This window comes from Schistocerca serialis, chromosome 6 (genome assembly GCF_023864345.2).
Source record: "Schistocerca serialis cubense isolate TAMUIC-IGC-003099 chromosome 6, iqSchSeri2.2, whole genome shotgun sequence".
NCBI lineage: Eukaryota > Metazoa > Arthropoda > Insecta > Orthoptera > Acrididae > Schistocerca > Schistocerca serialis.
This window is the reverse complement of record NC_064643.1, coordinates 52608777-52626452: the sequence shown is the minus strand read 5'-3', so window position 1 is coordinate 52626452 and position 17676 is coordinate 52608777. Positions and strand designations below refer to the sequence as shown.

Genomic DNA, 17676 nt, shown 5'->3' with positions numbered 1-17676 from the left:
GTTTCAGTACTTGCGCTACCTTCAGTGCCGCTAGGGTAAGATGCTGTACTGAGCCGTTCACTGGTGCAGAGTCAACGCTCTCAGATTGCGGGGTTGCTGTTACCTCCCTTACAGAGATGCCTGAACGCAGTGATTTCCTGTGTGTGGCCAACAGAGTTTCAGTACTTGCGCTACCTTCAGTGCCGCTAGTGTAAGATGCTGTACTGAGTCGTTCACTGGTGCAGAGTCAACGCTCTCAGATTGCGGGGTTGCTGTTACCTCCCTTACAGAGATGCCTGAACGCAGTGATTTCCTGTGTGTGGCCAAAAGAGTTTCAGTACTTGCGCTACTTTCAGTGCCGCTAGGGTAAGATGCTGTACTGAGCCGTTCACTGGTGCAGAGTCAACGCTCTCAGATTGCGGGGTTGCTGTTACCTCCCTTACAGAGATGCCTGAACGCAGTGATTTCCTGTGTGTGGCCAAAAGAGTTTCAGTACTTGCGCTACCTTCAGTGCCGCTAGGGTAAGATGCTGTACTGAGCCGTTCACTGGTGCAGAGTCAACGCTCTCAGATTGCGGGGTTGCTGTTACGTCCCTTACAGAGATGCCTGAACGCAGTGATTTCCTGTGTGTGGCCAAAAGAGTTTCAGTACTTGCGCTACCTTCAGTGCCGCTAGGGTAAGATGCTGTACTGAGCCGTTCACTGGTGCAGAGTCAACGCTCTCAGATTGCGGGGTTGCTGTTACCTCCCTTACAGAGATGCCTGAACGCAGTGATTTCCTGTGTGTGGCCAAAAGAGTTTCAGTACTTGCGCTACCTTCAGTGCCGCTAGGGTAAGGTGCTGTACTGAGCCGTTCTCTGGTGCAGAGTCAACGCTCTCAGATTGCGGGGTTGCTGTTACCTCCCTTACAGAGATGCCTGAACGCAGTGATTTCCTGTGTGTGGCCAAAAGAGTTTCAGTACTTGCGCTACCTTCAGTGCCGCTAGGGTAAGATGCTGTACTGAGCCGTTCACTGGTGCAGAGTCAACGCTCTCAGATTGCGGGGTTGCTGTTACCTCCCTTACAGAGATGCCTGAACGCAGTGATTTCCTGTGTGTGGCCAAAAGAGTTTCAGTACCTGCGCTACCTTCAGTGCCGCTAGGGTAAGATGCTGTACTGAGCCGTTCACTGGTGCAGAGTCAACGCTCTTTTAGATTGCGGGGTTGCTGTTACCTCCCTTACAGAGATGCCTGAACGCAGTGATTTCCTGTGTGTGGCCAACAGAGTTTCAGTACTTGCGCTACCTTCAGTGCCGCTAGTGTAAGATGCTGTACTGAGCCGTTCACTGGTGCAGAGTCAACGCTCTCAGATTGCGGGGTTGCTGTTACCTCCCTTACAGAGATGCCTGAACGCAGTGGTTTCCTGTGTGTGGCCAAAGAGTTTCAGTACTTGCGCTACCTTCAGTGCCGCTAGGGTAAGATGCTGTACTGAGCCTTTCTCTGGTGCAGAGTCAACGCTCTCAGATTGCGGGGTTGCTGTTACCTCCCTTACAGAGATGCCTGAATGCAGTGATTTCCTGTGTGTGGCCAAAAGAGTTTCAGTACTTGCGCTACCTTCAGTGCCGCTAGGGTAAGATGCTGTACTGAGCCGTTCACTGGTGCAGAGTCAACGCTCTCAGATTGCGGGGTTGGTGTTACCTCCCTTACAGAGATGCCTGAACGCAGTGATTTCCTGTGTGTGGCCAAAAGAGTTTCAGGACTTGCGCTACCTTCAGTGCCGCTAGGGTAAGATGCTGTACTGAGCCGTTCACTGGTGCCGAGTCAACGCTCTCAGATTGCGGTGTTGCTGTTACCTCCCTTACAGAGATGCCTGAACGCAGTGATTTTCTGTGTGTGGCCAAAAGAGTTTCAGTACTTGCGCTACCTTCAGTGCCGCTAGGGTAAGATGCTGTACTGAGCCGTTCACTGGTGCAGAGTCAACGCTCTCAGATTGCGGGGTTGCTGTTACCTCCCTTACAGAGATGCCTGAACGCAGTGATTTCCTGTGTGTGGCCAAAAGAGTTTCAGTACTTGCGCTACCTTCAGTGCCGCTAGGGTAAGATGCTGTACTGAGCCGTTCTCTGGTGCAGAGTCAACGCTCTCAGATTGCGGGGTTTCTGTTACCTCCCTTACAGAGATGCCTGAACGCAGTGATTTCCTGTGTGTGGCCAAAAGAGTTTCAGTACTTGCGCTACCTTCAGTGCCGCTAGGGTAAGATGCTGTACTGAGCCGTTCACTGGTGCAGAGTCAACGCTCTCAGATTGCGGGGTTGCTGTTACCTCCCTTACAGAGATGCCTGAACGCAGTGATTTCCTGTGTGTGGCCAAAAGAGTTTCAGTACTTGCGCTACCTTCAGTGCCGCTAGGGTAAGATGCTGTACTGAGGCGTTCTGTGGTGCAGAGTCAACGCTCTCAGATTGCGAGGTTGCTGTTACCTCCCTTACAGAGATGCCTGAATGCAGTTATTTCCTGTGTGTGGCCAAAAGAGTTTCAGTACTTGCGCTACCTTCAGTGCCGCTAGGGTAAGATGCTGTACTGAGCCGTTCACTGGTGCAGAGTCAACGCTCTCAGATTGCGGGGTTGCTGTTACCTCCCTTACAGAGATGCCTGAACGCAGTGATTTCCTGTGTGTGTGGCCAAAAGAGTTTCAGTACTTGCGCTACCTTCAGTGCCGCTAGGGTAAGATGCTGTACTGAGCCGTTCACTGGTGCAGAGTCAACGCTCTCAGATTGCGGGGTTGCTGTTACCTCCCTTACAGAGATGCCTGAACGTAGTGATTTCCTGTGTGTGGCCAACAGAGTTTCAGTACTTGCGCTACCTTCAGTGCCGCTAGTGTAAGATGCTGTACTGAGCCGTTCACTGGTGCAGAGTCAACGCTCTCAGATTGCGGGGTTGCTGTTACCTCCCTTACAGAGATGCCTGAACGCAGTGATTTCCTGTGTGTGGCCAAAAGAGTTTCAGTACTTGCGCTACCTTCAGTGCCGCTAGGGTAAGATGCTGTACTGAGCCATTCTCTGGTGCAGAGTCAACGCTCTCAGATTGCGGGGTTGCTGTTACCTCCCTTACAGAGATGCCTGAACGCAGTGATTTCCTGTGTGTGGCCAAAAGAGTTTCAGTACTTGCGCTACCTTCAGTGCCGCTAGGGTAAGATGCTGTACTGAGCCGTTCACTGGTGCAGAGTCAACGCTCTCAGATTGCGGGGTTGCTGTTACCTCCCTTACAGAGATGCCTGAACGCAGTGATTTCCTGTGTGTGGCCAAAAGAGTTTCAGTACTTGCGCTACCTTCAGTGCCGCTAGGGTAAGATGCTGTACTGAGCCGTTCACTGGTGCAGAGTCAACGCTCTCAGATTGCGGGGTTGCTGTTACCTCCCTTACAGAGATGCCTGAACGTAGTGATTTCCTGTGTGTGGCCAACAGAGTTTCAGTACTTGCGCTACCTTCAGTGCCGCTAGTGTAAGATGCTGTACTGAGCCGTTCACTGGTGCAGAGTCAACGCTCTCAGATTGCGGGGTTGCTGTTACCTCCCTTACAGAGATGCCTGAACGCAGTGATTTCCTGTGTGTGGCCAAAAGAGTTTCAGTACTTGCGCTACCTTCAGTGCCGCTAGGGTAAGATGCTGTACTGAGCCGTTCACTGGTGCAGAGTCAACGCTCTCAGATTGCGGGGTTGCTGTTACCTCCCTTACAGAGATGCCTGAACGCAGTGATTTCCTGTGTGTGGCCAAAAGAGTTTCAGTACTTGCGCTACCTTCAGTGCCGCTAGGGTAAGATGCTGTACTGAGCCGTTCTCTGGTGCAGAGTCAACGCTCTCAGATTGCGGGGTTGCTGTTACCTCCCTTACAGAGATGCCTGAATGCAGTTATTTCCTGTGTGTGGCCAAAAGAGTTTCAGTACTTGCGCTACCTTCAGTGCCGCTAGGGTAAGATGCTGTACTGAGCCGTTCACTGGTGCAGAGTCAACGCTCTCAGATTGCGGGGTTGCTGTTACCTCCCTTACAGAGATGCCTGAACGCAGTGATTTCCTGTGTGTGTGGCCAAAAGAGTTTCAGTACTTGCGCTACCTTCAGTGCCGCTAGGGTAAGATGCTGTACTGAGCCGTTCACTGGTGCAGAGTCAACGCTCTCAGATTGCGGGGTTGCTGTTACCTCCCTTACAGAGATGCCTGAACGTAGTGATTTCCTGTGTGTGGCCAACAGAGTTTCAGTACTTGCGCTACCTTCAGTGCCGCTAGTGTAAGATGCTGTACTGAGCCGTTCACTGGTGCAGAGTCAACGCTCTCAGATTGCGGGGTTGCTGTTACCTCCCTTACAGAGATGCCTGAACGCAGTGATTTCCTGTGTGTGGCCAAAAGAGTTTCAGTACTTGCGCTACCTTCAGTGCCGCTAGGGTAAGATGCTGTACTGAGCCATTCTCTGGTGCAGAGTCAACGCTCTCAGATTGCGGGGTTGCTGTTACCTCCCTTACAGAGATGCCTGAACGCAGTGATTTCCTGTGTGTGGCCAAAAGAGTTTCAGTACTTGCGCTACCTTCAGTGCCGCTAGGGTAAGATGCTGTACTGAGCCGTTCACTGGTGCAGAGTCAACGCTCTCAGATTGCGGGGTTGCTGTTACCTCCCTTACAGAGATGCCTGAACGCAGTGATTTCCTGTGTGTGGCCAACAGAGTTTCAGTACTTGCGCTACCTTCAGTGCCGCTAGTGTAAGATGCTGTACTGAGCCGTTCTCTGGTGCAGAGTCAACGCTCTCAGATTGCGGGGTTGCTGTTACCTCCCTTACAGAGATGCCTGAACGCAGTGATTTCCTGTGTGTGGCCAAAAGAGTTTCAGTACTTGCGCTACCTTCAGTGCCGCTAGGGTAAGATGCTGTACTGAGCCATTCTCTGGTGCAGAGTCAACGCTCTCAGATTGCGGGGTTGCTGTTACCTCCCTTACAGAGATGCCTGAATGCAGTGATTTCCTGTGTGTGGCCAAAAGAGTTTCAGTACTTGCGCTACCTTCAGTGCCGCTAGGGTAAGATGCTGTACTGAGCCGTTCACTGGTGCAGAGTCAACGCTCTCAGATTGCGGGGTTGCTGTTACCTCCCTTACAGAGATGCCTGAACGCAGTGATTTCCTGTGTGTGGCCAACAGAGTTTCAGTACTTGCGCTACCTTCAGTGCCGCTAGTGTAAGATGCTGTACGTGGACAGCTAGCTGCCGGGACGCGGCTGACGCCGGCTGCGTTGTGCGCAGGCGCTGGCGGCGGCCGCGGGCCGTCGTGCGGCCGCTACTGGCCGGCCGTGGCGCTCGTGCTGCTCTTGGCGGCTGCCGCCGGAGTCTGCGTGCCGGTGGCGCTCCGCGTCAGCGCCGACGCCGAGCCGGGGGCCGACGCCGACGCCGACGGCGACGCCGCGGCGGCCGCGCGCCAGCACAGGATGGCGGAGGCGCGGCGCCTGCTGCGTGCCGTGCCGCTCATCGACGGGTCAGTCGCGGCGCGGCGCGGCCGTGCCTTCTCAGTCACCCTGCTACCCCACACGTCACCCCACACACATTCACACGTTCACATCCCTGCAATTAGACATTCTTTGCTTTTGCGGTTTTGATTATAACACACAAACGACAATTGTTTAGCTCATGTCATGATACATAAGCTACACTGCTCGTTCGATGGACCCATAAAATGGATATGCTCGTGGATGGGCGTCATGCCAAAGAAAAACAACAACAGTCAATAAATGATTCATTATACCAGCCCAAAATGGTCCTATTGGGGCACAAAAAAAACGAATATGTTCCTATGTATTCTAAAGACTCTGACAAAAGCGTTGTACCAGCTGCCTCATTCTAACTTTCTAAGCATCTTTGAAAATTTTCCGAAAAATTTTGGCATGTGAACATATTTGCATTTTTTTAACATGCAGCTTGCCTCAGACTCCCACAATCTCCATTAACTGTTACTCATCACACCCTCTAATCCAATAATCCTTCGGTCTAAGTCGCTCATACCCATCCACTCCGAGCTGCTCTTTCTCACTCACTCATTCAGCTCAGCTCGTTCTCATTATCTTCATTACGTCTCTGTGTCGCTGTCTCTTGTCCCACAGCCACGGTCTACTTCTTTCTGCCTCTCACAGGCATTCTCTCCCTCTTGCTCTCTCTCACTGCTAATTTCGCATTCCTACCTTCCTACTGCTGCTGTCTCTTCCACTGTCACTATCTCTCTTTTCCTCATTGTCATTGTCATATACTCTGTCTCCACCACGTTCTCTTTCCTGTTCCACCCCCCTCACTATCTTCTTCACTCTCTTCCTACCAATGTTCTATCACTATCACCTATCTTTGACTGCCACTGTGGTCCCTCTCTTCCTCCCAGAGTGCCATTCCTCCTTCAGTATTTCCATACCTCACCCACTATTTACAATCTTTTTGTAATTCTTACTTTTCCATTTCTTTCCCACTGCAACTGTCATCTTATCTCTCAACATAAGAAACCCAAATATGTTTACACCCCAAAATTTTTGGTACAATTTTTAAAGTGCTGACAAAGTTAGAATGAGGCAGCTGGTACAACACTTTTAAGTCGCAGTCTTTAGAATACATAGGAACGTGTTCGAATTGTTTGTGCTCCGATTGCAGCATTTTACCTCTGGTTCCCTTCTTTTCCCTGCTGCAGAAGCGCTTTTAACTGATATGAAAATAAATGTATTGGTCAGTAAAATTTAGAGAGTTTACTTATGTGAAATTGAGATAATGCAACACTTTTACACTTCAGACCGGATTCTGCATAAGTATTTTATGTGTATAAGTAGGATAACTTTGATGAAGAAAATTTCCTAAGTTATTCGAGATCGGGATCTTACGAACACATCGTAAAAATATCAGCCATTTGCTGTGCATAGTCATCTTGGGATCCTCGACTGGGTGTTTGTCTGCTGATGATGGCGAAAATATAGAAAAGAAACCATTTTTGGGGGTTTCGTGAGGAACCGCGGCCATAACTCGCATTAAGTCCACTGCAGACCGCATCAAATTGAAAAGAACCAACCGATTTGCTCCGTTTCCCTAAGTAGTATGAAGTGTATAACAGTGGGTGGTTATAATTAAACTTTCCAGATATAACATGGGAACTAATTACTGTACGAGGAGCAAACTTCGTAGCATTAATGTCAAGGACATGGGGAAGAGAAATAACGCAGAATCAATTCAACTGAAACACTTTTAATGTGCTGCTACGGTACATCATTGAGCCATAGTAAAATAAGCTGTTTTTAAGAGCGCGCCGCAGCGTGTAGTGTGAAGCAGTGGCCCTCAGTTTCTGGCGGTGGCGTCGCTGTGGCAATCGCAGCTTTTGTGTCTCCCTCTGGTGGGAAGGCGGAAAAGTTGCCTGTTGACGTGCATTTAAGGGGCGCTATGAGCTCGGCAGTCGGTCAGTCTGTCAGTTTCAGGAGTCTGGTCAGTCGGTCAGTCTCGGAGTCACTCAGAAGGCAGACACTCGCATGTTAGGCGGTCGGCTCTATGTCTCTGTCGCTATTGGGATGTGGACTGAGTCTGGTTCGTCGTTACTCCACGGTTGGACTAGTTGGTAGTCAGCAGTGGGCAGGTCTGCACGGTGCAAGTACGCGCCAGGGCCGTGATCGACGCAAACGGAAGGCCGTTGGTCGATCGGTCGGCTGGTCGTCGGATGGCGACATGTGGTCTGCTGAGCACTGACACCAGGATCAGTCGGGAAGAGTTGGCAGCCAGCAGCAGTCTACATCTACATCTACATCTACATCCATACTCCGCAAGCCACCTGACGGTGTGTGGCGGAGGGTACCTTGAGTACCTCTATCGGTTCTCCCTTCTATTCCAGTATCGTATTGTTCGTGGTATTAGTATGGTATTAGTAGTCGCTGGGACCGCTGTTGGTGAAAGGTGGTCGTCATAGTCGACGACGTCTTGGATCCTCAGGGTGAACACCATTTTCCGAGTCGGGATGTGGTTGCACCTTGTTAGTTCATCGGAACTGAGTAGCGACGAAGTCTCCTCAGCGCGAAGCCAGTCTGGGGCTTTTGGCGGCGGGCACGTGCTTTTGCATTTGGAGGAGCTAGCTGCGAGAGCAACATTTTGCTTTCCTCTGAAGCAGGATCCTCAAGTTGAGTGATTAGTGACTTCTTTTAAAATCTCGACTGTTAGGATTTGTTCGTTATTTGTGGATTGTTGTTTCCTCAGCCGTTCACGCATGTGATAACAAGTGGTGGGTGTTGTTGTCTAGAACCCGCAGCCTTCTTCCATAGTGATTTGACAGCTGTGACTTGTGTTTTATGTATTCTTTAAACTTGTCTTGAGTGGTGATTGATGCCTTGATCTTGGTTAGGCCGAGATAGAAAGTGTAGGTATCTTGGTTTACTCGACATCGGCCGATATTCTCTGTTGTTAGTGCAGTTGGATCTAACGGTTGGAAATCGGTCGGATGGTCAGACGGTGTGAGGCTAGGTCAGTCTCGCGTCACCAGTTGCTGGTCTGTCTCTCGTTTGCATTTGTGCGGCAGTTAGTGTCTGTCTGTCGTCGGAGTGCTAGTATGTCTGTCGCTCGGATCAACCTTTAAAGCCGGCAAAATGAGAGTCTTTCCACCCCACAAGTAAGAGAACTCGGGGAGTGGTCGCCCAGTCGGGACTGAGTTCCTGCACCTGAGTCCGCGCGTCAGGCCGCCAGTCTGCTCGAGTTGTTCGGGCAACGGTCACTGGCGGTAGGATCGGTCGGTTGGTCGGTCGCGCACTGAGACACGAGATGACTTGTCCACCTTGAGCGTCGGCGCATGTGAGGTCCCCACGTGAGTCGAGTGGGCAGCGCCGTATAGAAAGGGGTATTCACACGAGAGCAACAGGAGCGAAACCACGACATCGGGCTGGCCGGGGCGAGCTGCGACGCCGTGAGACGGGAGATCGGCGCGCCTTCATGCGTCCGTTGAAGCGGCTGGCAGCGGACGGTCCGGGAGAGCGTTGGGGGTGCTGCGCCAGGTCTTCGCAAGAAAGCGCAGTTTATTAGAAGTTAAGTGGTTCGAGATACGTTGTTTCATTTACTTGTTAAATTCTACTTGTTTTCTTGGTGAGGTCACCAGTCGCTTTGTTTTGTGGTCGTTCCACCATTCTTCTCCGTTTGCCCACCCACGGGAAGGTGGTTATTTGTGAATTGGGTAGTCGGTTTTTCCCTTGCGGAATTGGAGAGGTTTAGAGCAATCTGCAGTTCGGGTTGTTTAGTAACCCCCCGCCCCCGTCAATCTGCCGTAGGTTAATAGCTGCCTCTGTCATGTATGTTTGTCGGATTCGGTGTTAACGAATTTATAGAACTAAGGTAAAGGCCGAATTCCTGAAATATGTTTTTATCTTGCCTATCGTCTTGCGAGGCGGTATATGTGTAATGTAGAGCATGTTGTGCACCTTATGTAAGTCTGAATTTCATGGGTTTGATTTAGTCATTTTTATAAAGTTGCCACCCTTCCACCGTAAGAGCCCTTTTAGAAACAAATTGCACTTTTGGTGGCAAATAATTTCTTGGTGTGAGTGTTTGTACCATTTCCATCCCTCCTACGGGGTGCATAGTTAATGTGTTTGTGTGAGTTGTTAAAATTTTTAGTTTAAAGTAATCTGGTGAGTTGCAGATTTGCACCCGTGTAGTTTTTCGGAGGTCGTTGTGAGCGGTCGTGACTACGGCCGTGTTGAAAGGGGGCGGAAGCTTCTCAGCCCGAAGGCTTCTACTGTAAAAAAATTTTTTTTTATTCTGCCTCTGAATAATTGTAACTTGATATTTAGAGGGTGTTTTCTGATCGTAATTTTAAATCTGTTTTTGAAAAGGCTTTTAGGTATAAAATTCACATTTGTTAAAGGTAATTTTATTTTCCATCAGTTACTTCCTAGCAACTACATGCACGCTCACCTAGTGTGATTAAATCTGTTAATGTTCTTGGTGAATTGCTAGTAAATAAAGTAAATTCTTTAAGAAAAGATGTTGAAAGTAAATTTACGGTTCAATCATACCATTACATACACGTACTATTACTGGAACGAAAGGCGCTCAATATGGCGCCCATCGCTGTGCAAAAGAGACTGAAAGCGCAGGATTGCACTCTGCACAGCAGAAAGAAGCATGTCAGTAGGTATGGTGGTTACCTCTCTTGATATGCTGCGCTTCAGATCAGCACATGTGTGATGTTAACCTGGTAAATCCTGTCATTCAGGTAGCCCCACAACCAGAAATCACAGGGAGTGAGATCAGGTGATCGTGCCGGCCAATCATGACGATAATTCGATCGTTTCCAAATGGGTTTCGGAGAAGGGAAACTTCACGAGCGATGTGTGGTGGGGCCCCATCTTGCATGTAAACCGTTGTGTTCAATGCGGCCGGCCGCGGTGGTCGAGCGGTTCTAGGCTCCTCAGTCCGGAACCGCGCTTCTGCTACGGTCGCAGGTTCGAATCCTGCCTCGGGCACGGGTGTGTGTGATATCTTTAGGTTAGTTAGGTTTAAGTAGTTCTAAGTTCTAGGGGAGTGATGGGCTCAGATGTTAAGTCCCATAGTGCTCAGAGCCATTTGAACCATTTGTTCAATGCGTCTCTCTCCTGTAGGGCTGGTCTGACGTGTTTGCGGAGCACATCGCAGTGGCGCTGGCCGGTCGCACTGCAGGTGTTTTGTCCTTGAGCGCCGTCCTGTTCAAAAAAGAACGGGGCAATGATGAAAGAGCCGTGAAGCCACACCACTGGATGACACGTTCACCACGCAGAGGAACTTCACGCACAGAGACTGGAGACGAAGATCCACACAGTCGGAAATTCTGTGTGCTGATCTCAACTGTCAGAGAAAAATGAGCTTCGTCTGTACATACGATGGTCCAGGGCCAGCCCTCGTCAACTTCAGTCCTAGCGAGAAAGTGGAGAACGGAGTCAACACGTTGAAAGTCGCGAGCTCTATCTTCTTATCTCGTGTTTTCTACTGAAAATCTCGTGCTTGTACTCTTGTCAACTTTACTATTACAGAGATCGCCTTAACTTTATTTTTTTTTAATTGGTACTGCGAGCAACAAATAACTTCCTTGGTCTTTCTGCTGCCACTGCTTGATCTGCTGCATTCCATTATTTAGCAAAAACATAAAAAATCTATTACTCCTGCTGAGTGCAATGCATGTTCTGTATGGCGGCTCCTTCTGTTGCTGCCACTGCTGCTGCTGACTACAACTACATATAATTCAAGAGAAAGGGTCTGGTCAAATCTAAACTCGATAAATGATAACCCAAACAAGTAATTCCTTTTTTCAAAAACTATATTCTGAAAGAGATTCTTTCTCAGTCAATTAACAAAACGCTAGAAGCTCATTGAACAGTCGCTTCGTATGTAAATCTACCTTCAGTGGCATTAAAGCAGTATTACAAATCAATCAAACTCTTGAGACAGCGTGAAATACTTCTCAATTAAATACATAGTGAAACAATTCCCAGACAGTTACAAAAGAAATCAATGACAAAAATCAATATTTAATGTATTCGCCTAACAATGGTTTCCCTTAAGAATTCAACTCCTATCATTGTCAAAGTTACCGTCTGCTGCTACGCACATACACAAACCCTTTTCTTTAAATTAATAAGCGCGCTGCAAATTATAAAAAATATCAACTGAATAGCAAATCCTGTGTCGCTGCTGGCGGACACGGCAGTACGGCAGCTCGGCGACGACCCCTCGCCCAACACACGTGCGCACCACAGCAGGCGGGCAGGCGGGCTCCTACACTGGCTTCAAAACTGCCACTAATTAATCCGTGCGCTGCGAAGCGCGACAATAATATCTTAGATTCCAGTGCTTGTGTATGCGCGCTGTAGCCAACCTTTAAATCGTAAGAGAGTATTGCCAACTTCTGCAGTGCAAACTGCCGTGCGATATGGATCTTGTGCGGAGCGAATTGAGATGGTTCGAAGCTGGACCACGGGATGTTCAACGCATTGCAGCAGTTCCTGACGATCTAGAACTGCGCGCAGGGTTGTCTGCCGTAGCAACACAGATTTCGTCAACCACCTGCGGTGCGATGCAAGTGGTCGTCGGCCCCTTCCCGGAGCGACGGCCAGTTCTCCAGTTGATTCGAACTCCTTCATCGCGCTCCGCACAGCAGGTGGAGAAAGAGCAACCTTCCGTAATCCTTTCAGCCGGTGATATTCTCGAAGTGCAGCTGCAGCATTATTATTGTTTTGATAATAGAGCTCCACCAGTAAGGCCCTGCTCCTTGTGTCCAAGCTCATGCCGGCACGTCAATAAGCGAGGGGTGTGAGGCAGTGAATCGCGACGGCTGATCACGGCACTGGTAGCCGTAGTTGGAACTGGACGGTGGCGCCGTCTGTGACGCGTGGAAATCATCCACCCCGTACTCTGGACATTAATGCTACCAAGCTTGCTCCTCGTACAGTAATTAGTTTCCGCGTCATAACGTGTTAAATAGGTAAAGGTTAACAATCACCAGCCGGTACTTTGACCCTGTGCTGTAGGATAGTGACACTAAGACGATCCTCCTGTTGTGCATGCAAATAGTTCCTAGCCCAAGGTCTATACAAAGTACTTGACAACACGTATCTGTCATCAATAGAAGCCGAGGTATTGAACCGTGATTTATTTTCAAGGATATTATTAAGAATTTATTTTATTTACTAGCGATTCATCAAGAACATTAACACATTTAACTACACCATGTAAGCATGGAAGTAGTTGCCAGGGAAAAACTGATGAAATCATAACCAAATTCCATTTAACAAATGGGAATTTGATTCACTTTAATAGTGTCTAAAAGCATTTTTTAAAGGAAACAGATTTAAAATTATAATCAGAAAGCACCCTCTAAATATCAAAGTTACAATTTATTCAGAAGCAGAAATAAACAAGTGTTGGCTGTATGAGCTTTCGGGCAGAGAACGTTGCCACTCCCTTCTGACACGGCCGTAGTTACGACCGCTCTCAACAGCCTCTGAAAGACTACACTGGTGCAAATCTGCAACGCATCAGATAACTTTAAACTAAAAGTTTTAACAATTTACACAAGCACACAAACCATGCATCCCCCGTAGGAGGGATGGAAATGGTACAAAACACTAACAATTAGAATATTAACCTTGCCACCGAAGGTGCAACCTGATTTTAACTTCTAAGAAAAGTCTTACGGTGAAAGGGTGACAGCTTTATATACTAAAATGATCATGTAAATAAAAGCCCATGAAATGCAATCTTATATAAAATTCTACAAGGTTGCCGAACTATAGTTAAGATGCTATACAGTACACAGACACCGCCTCTCAAGATCATAAGCAATAATATCAAAGTTTCCAAAGATCAAAACATATTTCAGGTATTAGGCTGTTACACTCCAAGCAATAAATTCCTTAACACACCAAATCCGACAAACGTGACAGAGGCAGCTACTAACGTACGGTAGATTGATAGGGAGATCACCGAACACCCCAAACCGCAGGTTGCTCTAACCCGCCCCTACTCCACAAGGGAAAAACGAAACATCCAATTTATAAACAACCACCTTCCCGCGGGTGGGCAAACGGAGAAAGACGGTGCGACGACGCCAAAAGAAAACGGCTGGTGATCTCACCAAGTAAACAAGTAGAATTTAACAAGATTAAAACAAACAACACATCACCAATCACTTAACTTCTAATAAACTGCGATTTCTCGAGAAGACTTGGCGCAGCACCCCCAAATCGCTCTTTCGAACCGTCCGCTGCCAGCCGCTTCAACGGACGGACGAAGGCGCGCTGATCTCCGTTTCACGGCGTCGCAGCTCGCACCGGCCAGACTGATGTGGGTTGACTCCTGTTGCTCTCGTGTCGACCGCGAAGTCACTACCCCTCGCTATACGCTGCGGCCCACTGGACTCACGCGGCGACCTCACATGCGCCGACGCTCAAGACAGACAAGTCATCTTGTGTCTCAGTGCGCGACCGACCAACCGATCGATCCAACCGCCAATGACCATTGCCTGAGCAAACTCGAGCAGAATGGCGGCCTAACGCGCAGACTCAGATGCAGGAACTAAGCCCCGACCGGGTCACCACTCGCTGAGTTCTCTTACTGGCGGAGTGGGAAGACTCTCATTTTGCCGGATTTAAACGTTGATCCGAACGACAGACAGACACTAACTACCTAACAAATAGGGACGAGAGACAGACCCAGACTGACCGACTGGGGAGCTCATAGCGCCCCTTAAATGCACGTCAACAGGCAACCTTTCCCCTTCCCCACCAGAGGGAGACACCAAAGCTGCGATTGCCAGAGCGGCGCCACCGCCAGAAACGGAGGGCGACTGCTCCACACTACACATTGCGGCGCGCTCTTCAAAACAGCAATTTTTACCACGGCTCAGTATGAGGCCTGGAAATTACCATGTTCATGGCGGTGTTTCGCAACATATTTGGTACACATGCTGTCGCATGCATACCGGTTTCGGCGATGCAGCTTTACACATTCTTCAAATGATGTTTTAGTCGTTTATCTTTACACTGCCTTCCAAGGCAGCTAACAAACTTTAGCTACCGCACTCGCAATGCAGCCCGCATACTGGTTGAAGAAATGCAGCTCCTGTGGCACCAAACTCGATATCTGGTGGATCAGTCAATACGCTGTGGAAACATGAAGGCAGTTAATGTCTTATGTAGTAATGTTCCTCCCAACCGCAATCAGATGGTCCTTAAGCATGTAACAGTTTTATGACAACTTCTCCGTGAGAACGAATGACGTTTATAGACACTGCGGACATGACGTGCGGACATGACGTGGTTACTCGTACATCGTAAAGAGAGCCAAAGTAGATGGGACTGTCATATAGCGCTGTTCGAAACATAGAACAACATATTGCCGAGGAATGCTTAAGGCTTAGTGCTTAGTTCAAACGAGCATCAATGTGGGGCACCGGATGACGCTCGCTTAGAAGTAAAACAGGCGTTGAATCAGGCGAAGAAGAGATCACGAGAGGAAGAAGAGACTTCGATTTCTAAAATATATGCCGAAGAGTTGGGTGACTTGCACAATCGAGGGTATGATTTTGTCACCGAAATGGCAGAGCAGCAAGCAATGAAGAGGATATTATACAGGCACCGGGCCAAGTCACACGGCAATCAGAAAGAGCAAGAAATACGACAAGAAGTTGATCTTCAAGAAGAGTTACTCACCTTGAATGACGGCAGCAGTTTCCTTTTAAGTGATGACAGCTTTGGAGGTAGGTCATAGTTTTTAGCAGAAAAGCAGGAAGAGAGGCCTTAAAGACCAAAAAAGACTTTTTTATTGATGGGACCTTCAAATGCTGCAGCAAGCAATTCCCACAAATATATACTATACATGCAGACTTCAGAAGTTCAATGTACGAAACAAAGATCTATCTGGTGGCTTTTGCATTCTTACCAAACGATGTTGTGGATAATGTACCAGAATGGAAACCTAATAATGTCACCGCTGATTTCGAATCAGCTACGATTTCTGCGCTAAAAGTTATGATCCCGTCGATTCAATTGCATGGCTGCCATTTTCATATGGAGAAATCTCTCTGGAGGAAGGTGTAAGACTTGGGACTTACTTGAGAACACAGAGAAAACGAAGAAGCAAGACTGCAGGTTCGCACGTGTGCAACTCTGACGTTCCTTCGACCTGAAGACGTCTGCGATGGCTGGCTCGTGATACATCTCAGTTTTTCGACTATGTTGTAGATAGATGGTCGGAAAATGACGAAAACCCGATCTGCTACAGACGGCGCCATCGTACCACCAACGCTGTAGAAGACTGGCACAACAAAATTAATAATCATCTCGGAAAACTGAAGTATGAAGTACGAAGAGGATGGTGACATAAGGGTTGTTTGAAACCAATCTCTGATGTCTAAAAATTTGAATGAAGGTATATGTTAATGTTGGACGATATATATGAAAAGAATGTACAAAATGTAAGTACTGATAGTAACTTACAAATTTAAAAATGAAATACAAAATTTAAAATATTAAATATAAAAATAAAAATTACAAAAAATTTATTTTAAGCATACCGAAATGACAGTTTGCAGTTGCGATTTAGGCAGTCTAAAGCGTAGATAAAGTGTGTGCTTATTACGAAAAATCCATAGACACGACATTATCACTTTCTATAAGAACCGACATGTATGAGTATCATGACTGACTGTTTGATATTTTTTTTATTTTCTCCCTGAACCAATCACAAAATTTTCACATATGGCCTGTATCGGCCAACGTCGTCCATCTCCAGAAACTATTTAAAACATATATATAAAATTACAAACATATAATTTAAAAATCGTATCTCTTCTACCTGTCAAAGCATACTTTAAAATAAACATAAAATAAAGTACGGCCCATAGCAGCGGATGGTATATCATGTATATGTGACGTAAAGTACATAACATGCGTTGTTACATAATGTGCGGAGATGAAGGCGCCCTGTATGTAGCACTGGGTGTGACGTGAGAAGCCGACACTCGTGCCAAACCCTGGACTTCTAGTTGATACGACAACGCGCCTTAGATACATTACATGTACCATTACACCACGAAATGGACGTTTACGTGGGCTGTAAAAATTGGCTATTGCTGACACTATAGGCCGGCAGTGTTGTATGGCAATATCACGGCCACACGAATTACGGTCAAATATACGTCAACATTGCCGGCCACTGTTGCCCGGCATGGCCGCGTAATGAACAAGAGCAAGATAGCGGATATCAGTGGAGCTCTCCTACATTTCCATTCTACAAGGATAAAAAATTGCATGAACAAAAGAAATATGACAGCATGGATGCGTTCTTTTTTAAAGCAAGCGAATTCCTTCCGAAACTTTAGCTTGTTAGTATATAAAAAATACATTTTGGATACGGGAGAAATTTGTCTTTCGGATGCTGACAAAAATATGTTTTCGAAAATCTCAGTTATTTCACGTCCAGGTCCCCTTAAACGTCCGTCTGTCCAACGTAGGCTTTATTACATTCGTTGCATTCACTTTTTTAACTGTTTAACTGTTAGAATAGTTATATAATCATGTTTTGGCTACTTTATAAATGATGCTGGTGTCGAGTGTGCTTCTGTCGAAATTTCGATAATGCCTGCAATAAATAAGTATAATCTAATTAATCCAATGAGAACAAATTCTCCACTGTACATGGAATATCATGCCACGTGGTTCACATCATGCTGGATAATGAAGGTACCACAGTTATATGTATTGCACGTACATTAATATAATACGGTACTGTAAGGTGTAAATACAATTGTGACATTTTGTTCCGTATAGAAAGCGACTTGTGGAAATGGGCAATGTCCTCAACAAACAATAAATAATTAATTAGCAACTTTGTTGTACATGTTTAAAAATGACTTTTCGTCTACAATTTTGAGGTACCAGACGCGACGCACTGAAAAATTTTATATCTTTAAAGTTCATTTTTCATCCATAAGCTTCTTGATACAAGGCACTTGCAATGCTTTGGCGGAAAGTCTCAAAGAATTTATTAAAGCAGTAGACCAGAGTAGGCCCAGAACTCATGAAGACAGACGTTGACTGTTGATATTGCACCACAGACACAGTGTCTTTGACGGTTCAGAGATGTCACTAAACCCACTCAAAGATGTAAACAACCATGCATGAGCAGCGCCTATTAGATGGAGGGGGTCCGACAGTCGATCAGTTCCAGTCATTC

At 47.3% G+C, this 17676-nt stretch overlaps 1 protein-coding gene across 1 annotated transcript in view; it reads left to right on the top strand.

Moving 5' to 3' along the window:
• Window positions 1-5160: 5160 nt before the first annotated feature.
• LOC126484237 (dipeptidase 1-like) overlaps window positions 5161-17676 on the top strand; it is a 210082-nt gene continuing 197566 nt past the window's right edge. Inside the window, exons 1-2 of the mRNA XM_050107651.1 lie at window positions 5161-5176; window positions 5221-5449. Of these exons, the coding sequence (XP_049963608.1) occupies window positions 5161-5176; window positions 5221-5449 (245 nt within the window). The remainder of the gene's footprint in view (window positions 5177-5220; window positions 5450-17676) is intronic.